The 16,547-nt window shown below is 47.7% G+C and overlaps 1 protein-coding gene across 24 annotated transcripts in view; it reads left to right on the forward strand.

The window, feature by feature from the left end:
* Positions 1 to 12,543: 12,543 nt before the first annotated feature.
* The window catches only part of SYT17 (synaptotagmin 17), a 94,564-nt gene continuing 90,560 nt past the window's right edge, over positions 12,544 to 16,547 (forward strand). For 13 of the 24 annotated variants that reach the window (XM_074027819.1, XM_074027824.1, XM_005591356.4 and 10 more), the window contains exon 1: positions 12,720 to 13,142. Coding sequence is in view for 7 of the 24 variants with exons in the window: in XM_005591356.4 (XP_005591413.3) it covers positions 13,128 to 13,142 (15 nt within the window). In the remaining 17 variants the exon portion in view is untranslated. Of the gene's footprint in view, positions 12,625 to 12,719; positions 13,143 to 16,547 lie in introns of those variants that run through there. The other 11 variants (XM_074027816.1, XM_074027833.1, XM_074027825.1 and 8 more) reach the window with 3 other exon arrangements.

Consider the following 16,547-nt stretch of genomic DNA (forward strand, 5'->3'; position numbering starts at 1 on the left):
TCCACTTTTGTGGAAGGAGACTGTCAACAGAATTCGTTCATTCATTGATTCATTCATTCATCTGACAATATTATTGGGCAGCTCCTACATGTTAGGCACTGTTCCAGATATTAGTGATTCAACTGTGGAAGAAATAAAGCCCTTGTGCTCAAAGAGTTTACTTCTAGTTGAGGAAACAGACCACAAAAAAATATAAAAAATATATTTTCATATGATATGTCACATGGTGATATGTATTATGGAGAAAAATTAGGCAGAGCAGGGGAACTGGGAGCTCCTAGGCAGGAATAAACATTGCTATTTTAAAGAGAAACGTCAAAGAAGATCAGACTGAGAAGGTGAAGTATTATTTAACGCTGTTTAACAAATTACCCTACATTTAACTGCCTAAAAGAACAGATATTTATTAACTTACAGTTTCTGTGGTCCAGGAGTTGGGCATAGCTTAGCTAGATTTTCTACTTTAGGATCTCTCACAAGTCTTTAATCAAGGTGCTGGCAGGGCTGTGTTCTTATCTGAAGGCTCAATGAGGGAAGGATCAGCTCCCACACTCACGTGGTAGTTTACAGAATTTCAGTTCTTCTAGGTCTGTTGGAATGAGGATCTCAGTTCCTAGCTAGACACCCTCATTTCTTTGCCATGTAGGTGTCTCCAAAATACCAACTTGCTTCCCCAAAGACAGCAAGGGAGGCAATCTGCTGCCAAGACAGAAATTACCGCCTCATGTAGCCTAATCACAGAAGTGACATCCATCACCCGTGATAGGTCCTGCCCACACTCAATGGGAGGAGATTACACAGGGGTGTTAATACCAGGAGGAGGATCACTGTGGGCCATCTTAGAAGCTGCCTGTCATAGAGATGAAGGAGTAAGCCATGGAGGATTTCAGAGGGGTGAGTGAAACAGGCAGAAAGTTCAAGTGCAGAGGCCCAGGGCTGGGAGCTTATCTGGTGCTCAAGGAACAGCAAGGAGGCTGGTGTGGCTGGAATGGAATGAGGGGATGGTAGTAAACATGAGAACAAAGAGGTAGATGATGGAGGGCCAGGTTATGTGGAATCTTTTTGACTTTTACTTTAGCTGAGATGGAAATTTACTGGAGGGCTTTGAGTAGAGGAATAACATAGTATGACTTATATTTCTACAGCTCATGTGGGCTTCTGGTTGAGAATAGAGTATCAGGTAGGAGTTGGTGATGGAGAAAATAGAGAGTCCAGTTAGGAAGTTACTGAAATAATCCAGGAGAGAGATTATGGGACCTCAACATCTCTCATGGGACCTCATGGGAAATGATGATAAATTGTCAGATTCTGGGTATATTTGAAATGTAAAGAGGACAAGATTTAACAGGGTTTTTCTGATTGGGTGTAAGGTACAAGAGAATCTGTATCTATATTTTTATATCTATATCTCAAGGATGGCTCCAAGGGTTCTGACTTGAGCAACTTGGAGAGGGAAGACAGAGGAAGAAGCAGGTTTAGGTGATTAAGGAACAGGTCAGAAATTTGGTCTTGGAATACAAAACTTGTTATACTTCTTAGATAGGGGTTGGATTTTTTTTTTCCTGTAAAGGGCCAGATAGCAAATATTTTGGGCTTTGCAAGCCATACAGTCTCTGTCACAACAACTCAACCCTGCCACTGCTGCATGAAAACTCCCATAGAAAACTTGTGTTCCAATAAAACTGTATTTACAAAAACAGGTGGGAAACTGTGTTTAACCATAATTTGAAAACCTCTTTTCTTAAACATGCTGTTGGAGAAGAAGCGGCAGGTTATATATGGTGTCCTGGAGTTCAGAGTTCCCATCCGGGCTGGGAACACATTTTGGAGATTTGTGTAGATAGGTCGAAGGAAAAATGAGAAGTGGAAAGGCAGAGAACCAGCTTCATGGTTTGAGCTCCTGAGTCCAGATCCATCAGAAACTCAGATACATCAGTAAATCACGTAGATTCTAGCTGGGCAGCTACATGCCCAGCCATAACTCTATTTCCATAGGAGAAAGGAAGATGGACCTTGCATTTTCTACTAGATTACAAGGCTCTAAAAGGTAGACAGTTGGTCAAAGCAGAAGGAGAGAAAGAGAGAACACCTTGTTGATGTTGGTGTTGGCATGACTAATGGGTGCCCTCAATCATGGCAGGCCCCAGATCATCACATGAGACCTGATCATTCAGAGGAAGGGGAACTATATGGCAGAGTGGGTACCACATGCTAGACACTATGCCAGGAGCTTCCATCTCCTTCATTTCATCTGCATCTCCAACCACCTGGAATGTCATACATCCCAGGAAAGCAGATTACATGCCCATTTACTGATGAAGAAACAGAGGCACAGAAAACTGGTGAGCAACATAGTCCCTATTTGAACTGAGGTCTCTGTGACTCCATATTATTTCAACTGTATCCCACCTGCCTTGGGACAGGGTCTATCTGCCTTCTGGTCCTTTTCATGTTCCCTGTGGCAGTGGGCTGAGCCCTCAGGTGTGTGCAGGGGTAAAAGCATCTATTCTAGATCCTTGCTACTCAATCTGTGGTCTGTGGACTAGCAGCATCAGCATCATGTACAGCTTGTAAGCAATGCAGAAACTCCTAGCAATCCCATTGCTGGGTATATATACCCAAAGGAAAATAAATCATTCTACCGAAAAGGCACTCGTATGTTCATTGCAGCGCTATTTACAGTAGCAAAGACAGGGAATCAACTCAAGTGCCCATCAATGGTGGATTGAAAAAGAAAATGTGGTACATATACACCAGAGAATACTATGCAACCACAAAAAGAATAAAATAACATCCTCTGCGGCAATAGGGATGCAGTTGGGGGCCATTATCCTAAGCGAATTAATGCAGAAACAGAAAACCAAACACAGAATGTTCTTACTTATAAGTGGAAGCTAAACATGGGGTACACATGGACATAAATATGGGAACAACAAGCACTGGTGACCCCAAAAGGGAGGAGAAGGAAGGGGGGCAAGGGTTGAAAAACAACCTGTTGGGTTTTGTGTTCACTATCTGGGCAACGGGATCATTATAAGCCCAAATATCAGTATCACACAATATACCCATGTAACAAAACTGCACACGTACACTCGAGCCTAAATTAAAAAAAAAAAAAAGTTTTAAAAAATGCAGAATCTCAGGCCATGATCCAGACTTATTGACTCTTTCACAAGATTCCCTGAGTGAAACGCACAGTAAATTTGAAAGCTTCATGGTTCTCACACTTCAGCCAGCATTAGAATCACCTGGAGGATTTCTTGGCGCCTAGAGGCTCTGATTCAGTCTGTATAGGAAGGACCTGGGATTCTGCATTTCTGGCAAGGTCCCAGGCGATGCCGATGCTGCTGGTCCAGGGACCATGCTTTGAGAACCACTGGTCTACAGAGTGCCAGGTGCCAGGGATCTGGGCTAAGCAAGACAAAATCCCTGTCTCAAAGTTGCTCACAGCGTCGCGCCCTCCTCCCTGCCTCTAACGGAGACACCACTCAAATCCAATGCTTCTTCCCTTTCCATAAGTCCCAGGATAGTGGATTTTATATGCCGCCTCTTGTAACCACATCAGTGCTACCAACGCTTATGCCTACCCTGAAAGCTCTCTTTGATTTCTGCAGGTAAATCCTACCTCTGTTCTTCCTAGCAGTGGCAGAGAGAGGGAACAGGTGGTCACCAGCTTCCTGCTAATAACGCTTCACATGTTTGCAGCCCATTATTAAGTCGCCCTCACATTTTCCTTCTTGAAGATTACATAATTAGCTACCCTTTTCTGAATCATGGGGTGGAGAGGGTTTGGCTGACTGTAGCTACCAGCCTCAGACAGGAACATCTGTAGTGGAAATTCTTGAACCAATGTGGAGGCTGGAGGTAGGATGGGGCAGGGGCTTCAGGGGGTTTCAAAGGCGAGACTATCAGACTCCTTCCCCTAAGCAAGATCCTTAGGAGTGGTATCAGCAGACAGCATGCAAGATGAAGAGATGTCTGGTAGGAGGCAGGGACCGGCTGGAGGTCAAGCGTCACGGGTAAGTCAAACATCTTCAGGGCTTTATGGGCACCATAAGGCGCATCCTCCCGCTCTGTGCAATCTCCCATCCTGACCTGTTTGAGCCAATGGAACATCCCTTGGGAAAGGGGGCCAGGGGTGCAGCCTGGCTGGTGGTGGGCATCGTCCTAGGTAGGAAGTGTGTGAACATCACCAAAAGGATGTCCCAGCATGCTAAGGTCAAGGTTAAAGTTTAGACCACCTGCATCATCATCTCTAGGGAAGCTCATCAGGAAATGCAAATCCCCAAACCTCACTTCTAACTCTACTGCATCACAATCTCTGGGTGAGGAGTCTGAAAATAAGGGGTTTCAGGATACAGCGTAGCTCCCTACTTTCTGTGCACAGTCAAGTTTGATGAATGCCTGTCCTCCTGTCTGATGTATTGTTCTGTTTTCTCAACCTTTTCTTTTCTTTTCTTTTCTTTTTTGACAGGGTCTCACTCTGTTACCCAAGCTGGAGTGCAGTGGTGCAATCTCGGCTCACTGCAGCCTCAATCTCCCAGGCTCAAGCAATCCTCCCACCTCAGCCTCCCAAGTTGCTGGGCAAACAGGTGCACACCACCACACCCGGCTAATTTTGTGTTTTTTGTAGAGACGGAATTTCATTATGTTGCTCAGGCCGGTCTTGAACTTCTGAGCTCAAGTGATCTATCTGCCTCAGCTTCCCAAAGTGCTGGAATTACAGGTGTGAGCCACGAACAAAAAAAGAAAATTGTTCAGAGTAAATAAAGCACCTAGTACAATGACTAGTAATAATATAACCTGTCTGTGTGATGTGTTTATGTTAAAAATAAAAAATAGTACTAGCTAGCATTTATTGAGTAAATAAATGGTGGCAGGTGCTGTGCTGAGGGATAAATCTAGATTGGCCCACTAAATCCTCACTTCTGCTAAATGGTGGCTGTCAGTATCCTGTTCACTGAGGAGGAAGCTGAGCCACACAGAGAAGCATGTCCAAGGTCACACAGCTAGTAAGTGGCAGGCTGAGTCCAAAGTCCAGGATTTTAACTTCCATGCTATCTCTTCTTCCTCCCTAACACTCGATCTTCTCTTCCAACTATAAAATAAAAAAAAAAGAGGGGGCCAGGTATATCGGCTTATGCCTGTAATACCAACACTTTGGGAGAGTGAGGCAGGAGAATCGCTTGAGCCCAGGAGTTTGAGACCAGCCTGGGCAACATAGCAAGACCTCATCTCTGCAAAAAAAATTTAAAAATTAGCCAGGCATGGTGGCGTGTGCTTGTAGTCTGAGCTACTTGAGAGGCTGATATGGGAGGATCACTTGAGCCCTGGAAATCAAGGCTATAGTGAGTTGTGATTGTACCACTGTGCTCCAGCCTGGGTAACAGAGTGAGACCCTGTCTTGAAAAGAAAAGAAAATGAAAATAAATAAAAATAAACTTACGCTTTTAAGCGGAAAAAACAGAGAACTACTACTCATGAACTACATGTTAGTGTTTCAAGTATATATTTCTCCTTTGCTTTATCTCTCACCAGGCTGGCAGGGGAGTATACCCATTCTGCAGATGAGGAAAACTGAGGCTCGCAGAGGTGAAGTGACTTACTTGAGGTCACGCAGCTATCACGTAAGCAAGGCTGGACTAGAAGTCAGATCTCTTCTTTGTTGTTGTTGTTGAGACAGCATCTTGCTCTGTCACCAGGCTAGAGTGCAGCGGTGCAATCTTGGCTCACTGCAACCTCCACCTCCCAGGTTCAAGTGATTCCCCTGCTTCAGCCTCCTGAGTAGCTAGGACTGCAAGTGCGCACCACCTCACCCGGCTAATGTTTTGTATTTTGGTAGAGATGGGGTTTTACCATGTTAGCCAGGATGGTCTCTATCTCCTAACCTCGTGATCCGCCTACCTCAGCCTCCCAAAGTGCTGGGATTACAGGCATGAGCCACCATGCCTGGCCCAAGTCAGATCTCTTGCTGTCAAACCACACAGCCCATGAGGAGGATGAAGATGAAAGGAGTCTGACTTCCACGTGGGGTTACTTGGTTATGTCTGCTCTTGGGATCATAGTTAACAAGAGGTTGCCATTCCTATTTCAGACTAAGCTATTTAATTAGCCTGGGGCCCTCTTACTTCCCTAGCATTCAAAAACACTGCCCAGGGTTACAGGTATAGCTAAAATAGGATCTGAATAGCATGTTTGAGAAGCTGTGTAATTAAAACTGACTTAGGAGACTAGTGCCATCGGCCTGTATGGCAGAAATAGAAAGTCACCTAACCAGAATCTGTGTTGTTCATATGGATGCCGGGGGCTGCTTTTGCAGTTCTGGTGCTTTTTAATTATAGTAGGTATTTTCAGGACCGTAGTTTGCTTTGGCACCTCTAACTACCTATCTAAGGATCCTGAAGAGAAGACCATTATTATGTGCATGTGTCTGCCATCCAGGAGTGGGTGGGTGGGTGTTCAAGGGAAGAAGGTGAAAGGCCTGGTTCTTTTTAGAAGCTGGAGATAAAAATGAGCCCCTGGGTGCCTTCAGGAAGTGACTGAAGCCTCATTCCCTGTTCATCAGCTCTGAATGTCATTCTGTGTTAAGAGGGGCTGAATTCCAGAACCATCTCATCTGCCCATTGCCCATCTCCGCCTGAGTGCTCCAATGTGACCTTATCGTGGCCATGTTTTTTTGTTTTTTGTTTTTTCTTTTTGTCTCCCAGCAGCTGTTCTTAGAGAACGAACTCCTTCCCTCTCTGCAGCCCTTGTGAGATCACAGCTCATGGGGCTCACATATCCCTCGTCACCTGGTCACTTAGTCCAGGCTGACTGAAGCAGAGTACAGGGTCCTCTGGACAACAGTAGGCATGAGAAGTATGGCCAGAAGTTTTCCATTAGATTTGGTATAAAAATCTCTTTTCTTGCCGGGCACAGTGGTTCTTGCCTGTGATCCCAGTGCTTTGGGAGGCTAAGGTGGAAGGATTGCTTGAGGCCAGGGGTTTGAGACCAGCCTGAGCAACATAGCGAGACTCCATGACTACAAAATAAAAATTTTAAATCAGCCAGGTGTGGTGGCATGCACCTATAATCCCAGCTACCTGGGAGGCTGAGGTGGGAGGATTGCCTGAGCCCAGGAGTTGGAGGGGGCAGTGAGCCATGATTGCATCACTGCACTCTAGCCTGGGCAACAGAGTGAGACCCTGTCTCAAAAAAAAAAAAAAAAAAGTCTCTGGGAAGATCACCTGAGGTCAGGAGTTCGAGACCTGCCTGTCCAACATGGTGAAACCTCGTTTGTACTGAAAATACAAAAATTAGCCAGGCATGTTGGTGCACGCCTGTAATCCCAGCTACTTGGGGGGTGAAGGCAGGAGAATTGCTTGAACCTTGAAGGTGGAGGTTGCAGTGAGCTGAGATTGTGCCACTGCACTCCAGCCTGGGCAACAGAGCAAGACTCTGTCTCAAAAAAAACCAAAACCAAAACCAAAACCAAAACAAAACAAAACAGTCTTTTCTTTTTGGAGCATAAACTGTAAGAATATAAACTTAAGATCACTAGTGGCCATTTTCCTGCCATGTAAAGCAAATCTACTCTAGGAAGAAAAAAAACCCCTGATTTTCAGAGAGATGCTGTAAAGAGGTGGGACTTATATTTAGAGAGAGAGCAAGCTCTTATGACTTCAGTTGCATCCCTATTTCCAACCATGCCCACAGGATTTGCCATTTGACTTTCCAGTTAATGAGCCCATAAATTCTTTTCTGCCCAAGTTGAATTGAATTGGACTTCTTCCAGGAACCCTAGATAATACATATCTGAGACTCAGCATATTCAGACACAAACCCCTCCTCCTCCTGCAGCACACCTGCATCTCTCTAGCCTTCCTTGCCTTCCATGACCTCATCACCTCTCACTCTGGTACTGCCATTGGCTCACTGCCATTATCTTGGTTCAGACTTGCATCATTTCTCACCTAGATTGTTGCAACATCTCCTCGCTGGCCTCTCTGCCTCCAGGCTTGTCTGTTCCATGTCCAAAGACAGCCAGGTAGACAGACAGATAGACATGCACACAGCCCTGCCAAAATCTTTCTGATCACAATCCTCTCTGCTTTTCCATGGGGTAACTTAGGAGGCCACCTGACATCTGGCATCCACTACCTGTGGAGCCACACCTGCCACCTGCCTCTCCCCAGTTCCCTTTCTCACCTCTAAGCTAACGCAGAGGCTACCTTCAGGGCTTTCTTATTACTTTCCGTATCATGAAACCCTGGCCATCCACCAAAGCCTATGGAGCCCTTCAGAATAATGTTTTTAGAATCATAGAATAGAATACATAGATTGATAATGAAATTATAATGAACACTGATATACAGTTATCAAAATATTTAAACAAATTTAAATATGGTCATGTCTTTGCTTCTTTGTTAACACATTAAATAGACTGATTTAGAGGTGGGCCTAATAACTATTTGTAATTTTCAAGCAGTAAAGAACATAAATGAAATTTCAAGTCATTTGCGACAACCGCAAGTGTAATGAGATAGACTACACATGATCATTGTTGGTGACAAAGTCCTGAGTAAGTGCTAAGCTTGTGTTGGTTTGTTGCCTGCATTCATAATGGAAGGAAACACTAAATTTCAGAAGGAGGTTGGTGACAATGGCGACGTAACTTTTTTCCTTTCTAAGTTCATGGACCTCCCAAATAAGCACCACTCCCCATCTTTGGTTCTTTGGAACTCAGTTTAATGTCAGCCTCTCCGGGAAACCTTCTGCGATCCTTCATCCCACTAGGTTGGGGTCTCTCACCTGTAACCCCACAGTCCCCTGAGACTCCCTTTATCACACCACAGGTCACATATAATTCCATGCATTTGTCTACCTCCTAGATTGGGGCCTTCTCCATCGAGACCTGTAAAGGTGCCAGCTTTGCAGGCACAGCCTTGATCTGAGTCCAAGTTACATTGAAAAGCTGGACTTCAGGTCCCCGTGAAAGGCAGGGAGAGGCTTGCAAAGCAGTGGGATCCTGGAACTCATCTGACACTCCCCTGATGAAGGACTTAAACTGATCGTCCATTCTTTCATCTGATAATGGTGCAGCCATGATGAGTTGAGCCTTTATTGCTAACCAGATCTGCATTTGTATCCTGTCCCTGTCTCTTGTCACCTGTTTCTCTTGGGCAACTCACTTTGCTTCTCATCTCAGGACTTCAGTTTCCTCACCTGTAAACTGGGGACCATGACAGTACCCACCTTGTAAGGATCCAGTAGGGATGAAACAAAAACGAATATGAAGGGCTTAGCATTCAATCATAATAACCACTTGGCTGAGAGTTGAAAGTGTTCATGTTAGCTGTTGCTGCAATCCATTTGCTCATTCAACAAGCATTTATCAAACACCTATTTTGCCAGGTGCTTTGCACACATTTAAAGCCTTTCATAGTACCAGAGGCAGGTTCTATTATCCACATTTTAAATAACCTCTTCTTTTGCTGGAGAGGTACTTAGTATCCTCGGACAGTTTCAGGTCATAAGAGATTAAGGTACTAAAAAATTCTGGGGACGGGGTCATCCCCCTCCTCCAAGACCAGGCATTATTAGGCAGCATAGTGCAGGGGCTAGGGAAAGGATTCAAGTTTAGGTTTGAATCCCAGCTCCTGGAAGCCATACGCACCCTGCAGGGCAGACACATCTGACGGCAATAATTGAACTTAGCTTACTCTGCAAACGACACTATGGTCTAAGAAGAATGTGTATTCACAGTTCAGAGCTAAGGAATCCGGGAGTGGCCAACCTGGAGATTCACTCCTTATCTATGAAGGATGTCTGGGTCTCCTGCCTGTCCCTTGGAATGCAGGCTGTACAGGCAATTGAGGCCCTTTGTTTTGGGTTAAAGAGGCAAAACCCTTGGTTAAAGGGTCAAAAGGAAGTTGCTTAGATAGAGGGTGCTAAGCGAAAATGCTATATAAACTCCATGCTTTTTATATAAACATGCTTTTTATATAAACAATTGAGGCCCTTTGTTTTGGGTTAAAGGGCCAAAAGGAAGTTGCTAGGTGAAAGGTGTTAAGTGAAAACGCTACATAAACTGCATGCTTTTTATGTAAACAATAGAGGTTCTCCTGTCCAGCCAGCTGCCACCGGATTGTCCCTGTATGTAAGTTTCCCCAATAAACCCTAGGTCTCGTTCACTGTACCTAGGTCTCTTTTTGGCCTCTTGGACATGGTACCATTCCTATAGGAGTTAACAGTGGTCTGGCATGATACAACTTGGGCAAATGACTTCTTTTTTTTTTTTTTTTTTTTTTTTGAGATGGGGTCTTACTGTGTCACCCAGGCTGGAGTGCAGTGGTGTGATCTCAGGTTACTACTATAGCCTCAATCTCCTGGGCTCAAGTGATTCTTCAGCCTCAGTCTCCCAAGTAGCTGGGACTACAGGTGTGAGCCACCAATGCCGGGCTAATTTTTATATTTTGTAGAGAAAATTTTTGTAGGGTTTTACCATGTTGCCAGGCTGGTCTTGAACTCCTGGCCTCAAGTGATCCACCCACTTTGGCTTCCCAAAGTGCTGGGATTACAGGCATGAGCCACCACGCCTGGCCAACTTCACCTCTTCATGCCTCTTTTTTTCTCACCTAAAGAGTGGGATAGTACTAGTGCCTACCTCATGGTAATCAGAAAATTAAAAGATTGAAATTCGTGTAAAGGGCTGGAAACAGTGCCTGGTACACAGACCTCAAAAAGGGTTAACTTTGTTTGTTTGTTTGTTTGTTTTGAGATGGTGTCTCACTCTGTCACCCAGGCTGGAGTGCAGTGGCACAATCTCAGCTCACTGCAACCACTGCCTCCCAGGTTCAAGCGATTCTCCTAGCCTCAGCCTCTGGAGTAGTTGGGATTACAGGTGCCTGCCACCATGCCTGGCTAATTTTTGTATTTTTAGTAGAGACGGGGTTTCACCACGTTCGCCAGGCTGGTCTCAAACTCCTGACCTCAGGTGAAAAAGGGTTAATTATTTTTACTTACAGGAACACCTAGCAAATTCCTCCAGCTCCCTCAAGTGCCCCCAAGGAGCACCCGTCCCAATAGGCATCCTCCTCTGAGAGGCCCACTCCCCACCTGGCATGCCCTGCCATCAGTGCTGGAGAAAGATTGTGGATAAATACCACAAAGTGATTAGGAGTGGCCACCTTGGGTTCATTCCTGGACTTGTAGGTTCAAAGGCCAGTGCCCCAGCCTACCAGCTGTCAGGCCTTCGTAGAGGCTTTACCTCTCCGGACTCCAGTCCCTCATAAATTGGAGATAATCATAGCACCTCCCTCAGGAAGCAGAGTGAATAAGGGCAACAAAAACAATTATTCAGTGCCTACTCTGGCTGGACAGAGTGCTAGCTGATAGGAGTGATCAAGGTACTGCAGGTTGAAATGAAATAATGCTTGTGAAGTGTTGAGGCGTGTATGCCTGCAGAATCATAAGCACTCAATATGCGTTATGTGCTATATGCTACAAACTAAATATATCATACTAAAAAATGTATAGGCCTGCTAGATTTTTAGACAAAAAATATATGCATCTGAATATCCATCTTTTGTTTGTTACTTCCATATTCATTTTCTCATTTATTCCCACAAAACAGCCCTGGAGGATAGGCAGGGTGGAGATTTTCTCCTGTTTTTACTGAGGAAAAAGAGGCACTGGGAGGTTAAAATTAACAGGCTGATAAGCTGCTGCCCAGCAACAGGAGATGACTGGGCATATTAAAAAGAAATCCGGCCCGCACAGTGGCTCACGCCCGTAATCCCAGCATTTTGAGAGGCCGAGGCAGGCAGATCACTTGAGGCCAGGAGTTCGAGGCCAGGCTGGCCCATATGGTGAAACCCTTTCTCTACGAAAAATACAAAATCTAGCGGGCTTGGTGGCGGGCGCCTGTAGTCCCAGCTACTCGGGAGGCTGAGGCACGAGAATTCCTTGAACCTGGGAGGCGCAGGTTGCAGCGAGCCAAGATTACCCCACACCGCACTACAGCCTGTGTGACAGAGTGACACTCTGTGTCTAAAATAAAATAAAATAAAATAAAATAAAAAAATAAATCCAGAGGAGGGCAATGTTCCACCTCGAATCTCTGAGTGGAGAGCCAGAGGCCTTGGACTGGGAGATTTGATGGAGGCCTGTGGGTCCAGGGCGCCCCAGCCACGAGGTCAGGCAGGAGGGCAGCGGTGGACACGCCCCGGGGCGCACGCTCACTGGCGGCCGGCAGCCGGTGGGCAGAGGAGCACACGAGGCCGGGCACGACGCTGGGTGGCGCTGCCGGGCCGCCCTGCACTAGACCTGTTGCGTCCAGGGCGCAACTCCGGCAGGTTTAGAGTAAAGGGGCGCTCCGCTCTCTCCGCGCGCCCCCTGAAGCCCTGGACACAGCACCTCCGTTTGGGACGCCCTATGCCCACCTTAACTTGAGGCTCCCATCCAAGCAGCCTCTGCGATCCTCACCGCAACCGTGCTAGGCGCGTCGGGTGGGGCGGGAATAAAGTTTTTCCAACCCAGTTTGGGGAGAGGGCTGGATAGGGAGGACCTTCCCTGCTGCAGACTTCATGGCAGGCTGCACTGTGTCCCCTCCGCTCCACGGCTGCCCCGGGGGCCCTGCTTTCGGTAGGTGCCAGCCCCCTTTCCAGCAGGATGGGCTGACCTGTGTACCGCCCCCTCCCACCCCCTTCTCCATCCCCATCCCCTCCCCCGCCTCCCGCGCGCTCGGGCCCCAGCGTCTCCGGCCCCGCCTGCGCTGGGGTCGCTGCAGTCCCCGCGGCTGCCCCGGGCTCCTTGCCCAGGCGCCCGGGCCTTATTCCAGCCTGGGGAGCGCCTCGGGGGGGAGCACGGGACAGCGAGGGAGACCGAGGCGGGGGCCCCGGGCAACCCGTCTCTCCGAACCGGGGAGGCGGCCCCGATTTCCGAGAGCCGGAACGCAGGGAAAGGCAAGGACGGGGCGGCCGGCGGAGGGGCGGGCGCCGCTCATCAGCCACTCCAGTCACGTCTGGGGCCACCGGCTGCTTTTTTCTTCCTTTCCCCCTTTGCTTTCTTCCCCCTCCGCTGTTGGCGAGGGCAAAGTGGCCGTGGCGGCGCCATGCCCGGGCCGGAGTGAGTGCGCGCGGGCGAAAATGGCGTACATCCAGGTAGGGCTGAGGCTGGGGGCAAGGTCCGGGGTGCGGGTAGGGGGTGCTGCGCCCCCTCCGGCTGGGAGCGCGCGGAAGGGAGGGCCCACGGCTAAGCTCCCACAAACTTGCTTCGAGAAAAAGGATGCCCGTGCGCGGGCAACCCTTGCAGCAACAGGGGTGCGCCCCGGGAGGAGAGACTGGGGACCCCCAAACCCCGGGATGGAGGGTCCTATGTGGACTCTGCAAAGCGCACCCTTGCCTCTTGGGGAGGGAATGGGGGGTGGGGCGGACTTTTCTTCCCCCCCCCGCCCCTCCCTCTCCTTGGCACCCCACCCCAGGGGAGGGGCCGTGGAGAGGGCTGCCCGGGGCGAGCCAGCAGCCCGGCCCGTCAGCTGCCGTTGCCGTGGTGACGGCTCCGGCTAATTGGCCGGCAGACCGAGCCTGAGGCAGCTGTTCCGACCAGGAGGGACAAGGACGTCGTCTCTCCTGGGCACTGGGTGCTGAGGGGTGGGGGACACCCGGAGGCCAGAGGCGCGCTGGTGGAGAAAAAGGAGGCTGTTACTTTAGTCCGCTGCATTGGGATCTGGGAGATGTAGACCCTCTTCACCTTGAAGAAATGTCCCCCAAGAATCCTTGGGCTGAATTAATTCTGAAATAATTTCTAAGCAGCCTTTTTTGGGGAGAGGGGGCGGAGGGGTGGGCCGGGCTTCTTGATGAAAAGACCTTTCTCCTCTGCAAGAAGGGAAGTGACCGCAGGTCAGCGCCAAGGTCAAGCAGGCAGACTCGCAGTGAGACCCGTTGAGTTGCTTGCTTCTGGTGCTGGCTCCTCTGAGCTGGGCAGAGAAGCTTACAGACTTCCACGTCCAGGGTGCATCTTGGCTCACATCTTGTCCCCTCAGCCACAGCTGGGGGTGCTGCTGGTCCTCCCATTCCCCTCTGGCTCACGTATCCCCTCATAGTGTCCTCAGACGCTTCAGCCTGTCGGGAACTCTGTGCTGTGTCACCTGGCGGAGCCTCTTCCATTCGTCTCCTGCCTTCGATTCCCCGGATTGGCTTCCCTTTCGTGGAATCGCCAGTTTCTCTTTTCAAGTTCATTGAAGGTCACATTACTGTCCACCCACTGTGTGCTGAATGTTGTCCAGGGGCTATTCAATAGTCACCCAACACACACTTGGGCGACCGCCTACTAAGTGCTGGCACTGGGGATGCAGTGATGAAAACAGCGCAGTTCCTGCCCCTCTGAGTGCGCAATTTAGTGAGAAATGAACATATTTACTGGCTCCTGGGGTTCTTAATGGCCGCCTTCAGCAGAGAGAAATTAAGTGACTTGCCCAAGGCCACACAGCCGCTTAGGGGTCAAGGTGGGATCTCAAGGGGGGTCGGTGCGAGATATGTTAAGCATCTCATATGACAATGAGCAGAGATGTTGGTTTTCCTTCTAGAACAAGGTGTTAAACTTTTTTTGTCCTGTGAAGTGCCAGATAGTACTTTTTTTCTCCTGGAGGCTCACATGGTCTCTGTCACAACTATTCCACTCTGACTATAGCACCAAAACTGCTATAGACAGTAGTAAATGAGTGGGTGTGGCTGTGTTCCAATAAAACTTTATTTGCAGGCACCAACATTTGAATTTTGTATACTTTGCACGAGTCAAGAGGCAGTCATCTTTTTTTTTTTTTTTTTTTCCCCAACCTTTTAAACTCGTACAAATCATTCTTTGCTCAAGGGCTGTAGCAAAACAGGCTGCGGGGCTGGTTTTGATCTGCGAAGCTTAGTTTGCCAACCTTGTTTAGAATGCATGGGTTTTCTTTCTTCCTCTTTCTTTCTGGTGTGAATTGGTTCTCTTCCATCAGTGTCAAACATGGGAACCCAGGAGACCCAATGCCAGAAAGACCGCATGCCTGGGAACGTCAGGGTACCTCTTTCATCTTCTTTGGTTTCTCTCTGTTCCTTGACACTCATCTTGCACCTGGGCTTTGAGAAGGCTGGGAAGGCTGTTTTTCAGCAGGGGCATGAGGTGGCCTTGTCTCTGTTCACTTTGGTTTCATAAATGGCCTCTTTTGACCACCACATGTCTAGGAAATGCTTCCCCATATTCCGAAAATGGTCATGGATTATCATGAAAAAGTATCACTCTATCCTAAACATTCTAAAGCACTTTTTCATGTAAGCCCTATGAGAGTATATTTTGCTGTTTTGTGCCCTGCTGTACCTGCCGGGACAATACCTGGTGCCTGCTGGGTACCACTATGTCTTGACAATCACCCAATTATCATCACAGAAAGGGTGCATTTTAATTTTCAACTGGACCGCACGCAAGTATTTGCAGAGTCAGTGTCCTGTCCCACCCTAACAGCACTCCTTTGACGTATAGAGTAGCCTTTCCACTAAAGAAGAGGAAACCGAGGCTCAGAGAGGCCCCCTGACTTGTGCGAGTCACGTGATCAGTCAATGGTGAGACTAGGACTGTAGTACTTCTTGACTCAGCTCGTTGCATGGCCCCTCAGCACCTTTGGGTCTTCTTCTGTGTATGGTTTGAGTTTTGGCTTTAGAGATTTTGTGATAAGTGCCTTTGAGTATTTCCCAAGCTGTTGTTATTCCCTTACCACTTCGAGGATTTTGATTTTTTCACAAGCCACATACCACCTGTACTATGATGATGATGATGGTGATGACGATTATTTTAGACAGAGTCTAAATAACTCTGTTGCCCAGGCTGGAGTGCAGTGGTGTGATCTTGGCTCACTGCAACCTCTGCTTCCCAGGTTCAAGTGAGTCTCCTGCCTCAGCCTCCCCAGCAGCTGGGATTACAGGTGCCTGCCACCATGCCTGGCTAATTTTTTGTATTTTTAGAAGAGAGGGGGTTTCACCATGTTGGCCAGGCTGGTCTCAAGCTCGCGACCTCAGGTGATCCACCCGCCTTGGCCTCCCAAAATACTATGATTATAGGCATGAGCCACTGTGCCTAGCCCTACCTATGCTATTATTAACTTAATTTATTTTTCTATAAATGGGCTAACTTTTATTTTTACTTTAACAAAATCATATGAAAAGGAAACATTACATCACTAATATCATAGGAAACCAAGATCATGTGACATGGGCAGAAGGCAACTGGAAGAATAACGCAATGGGAGTAATGCCACATTATTGAATTCTAGGTGGACATGGCTGTCTGCAAGGCTCTGGACAAGATCTACTTTCTTTGTTTAAAAGAAAGGGGATGGGTGAGGGTAGAAATTGATAAGTGGTAAAAAGATGTTAACATGCAGTGGTACCAAATTGAGACTTTCTCCTCCTGGAAGGAGAATTGGAAAGAAGATAATAACTTCCCCCTCTTGATTCAAAGTTCTGAGTTTGAATCCCACCTCAGTTCACCTCTGGGGCATGCCCGAGGTTGGGGTGCAGGACTTCTAACCAACC

Source organism: Macaca fascicularis, chromosome 20, assembly GCF_037993035.2.
Source record: "Macaca fascicularis isolate 582-1 chromosome 20, T2T-MFA8v1.1".
Lineage (NCBI taxonomy): Eukaryota > Metazoa > Chordata > Mammalia > Primates > Cercopithecidae > Macaca > Macaca fascicularis.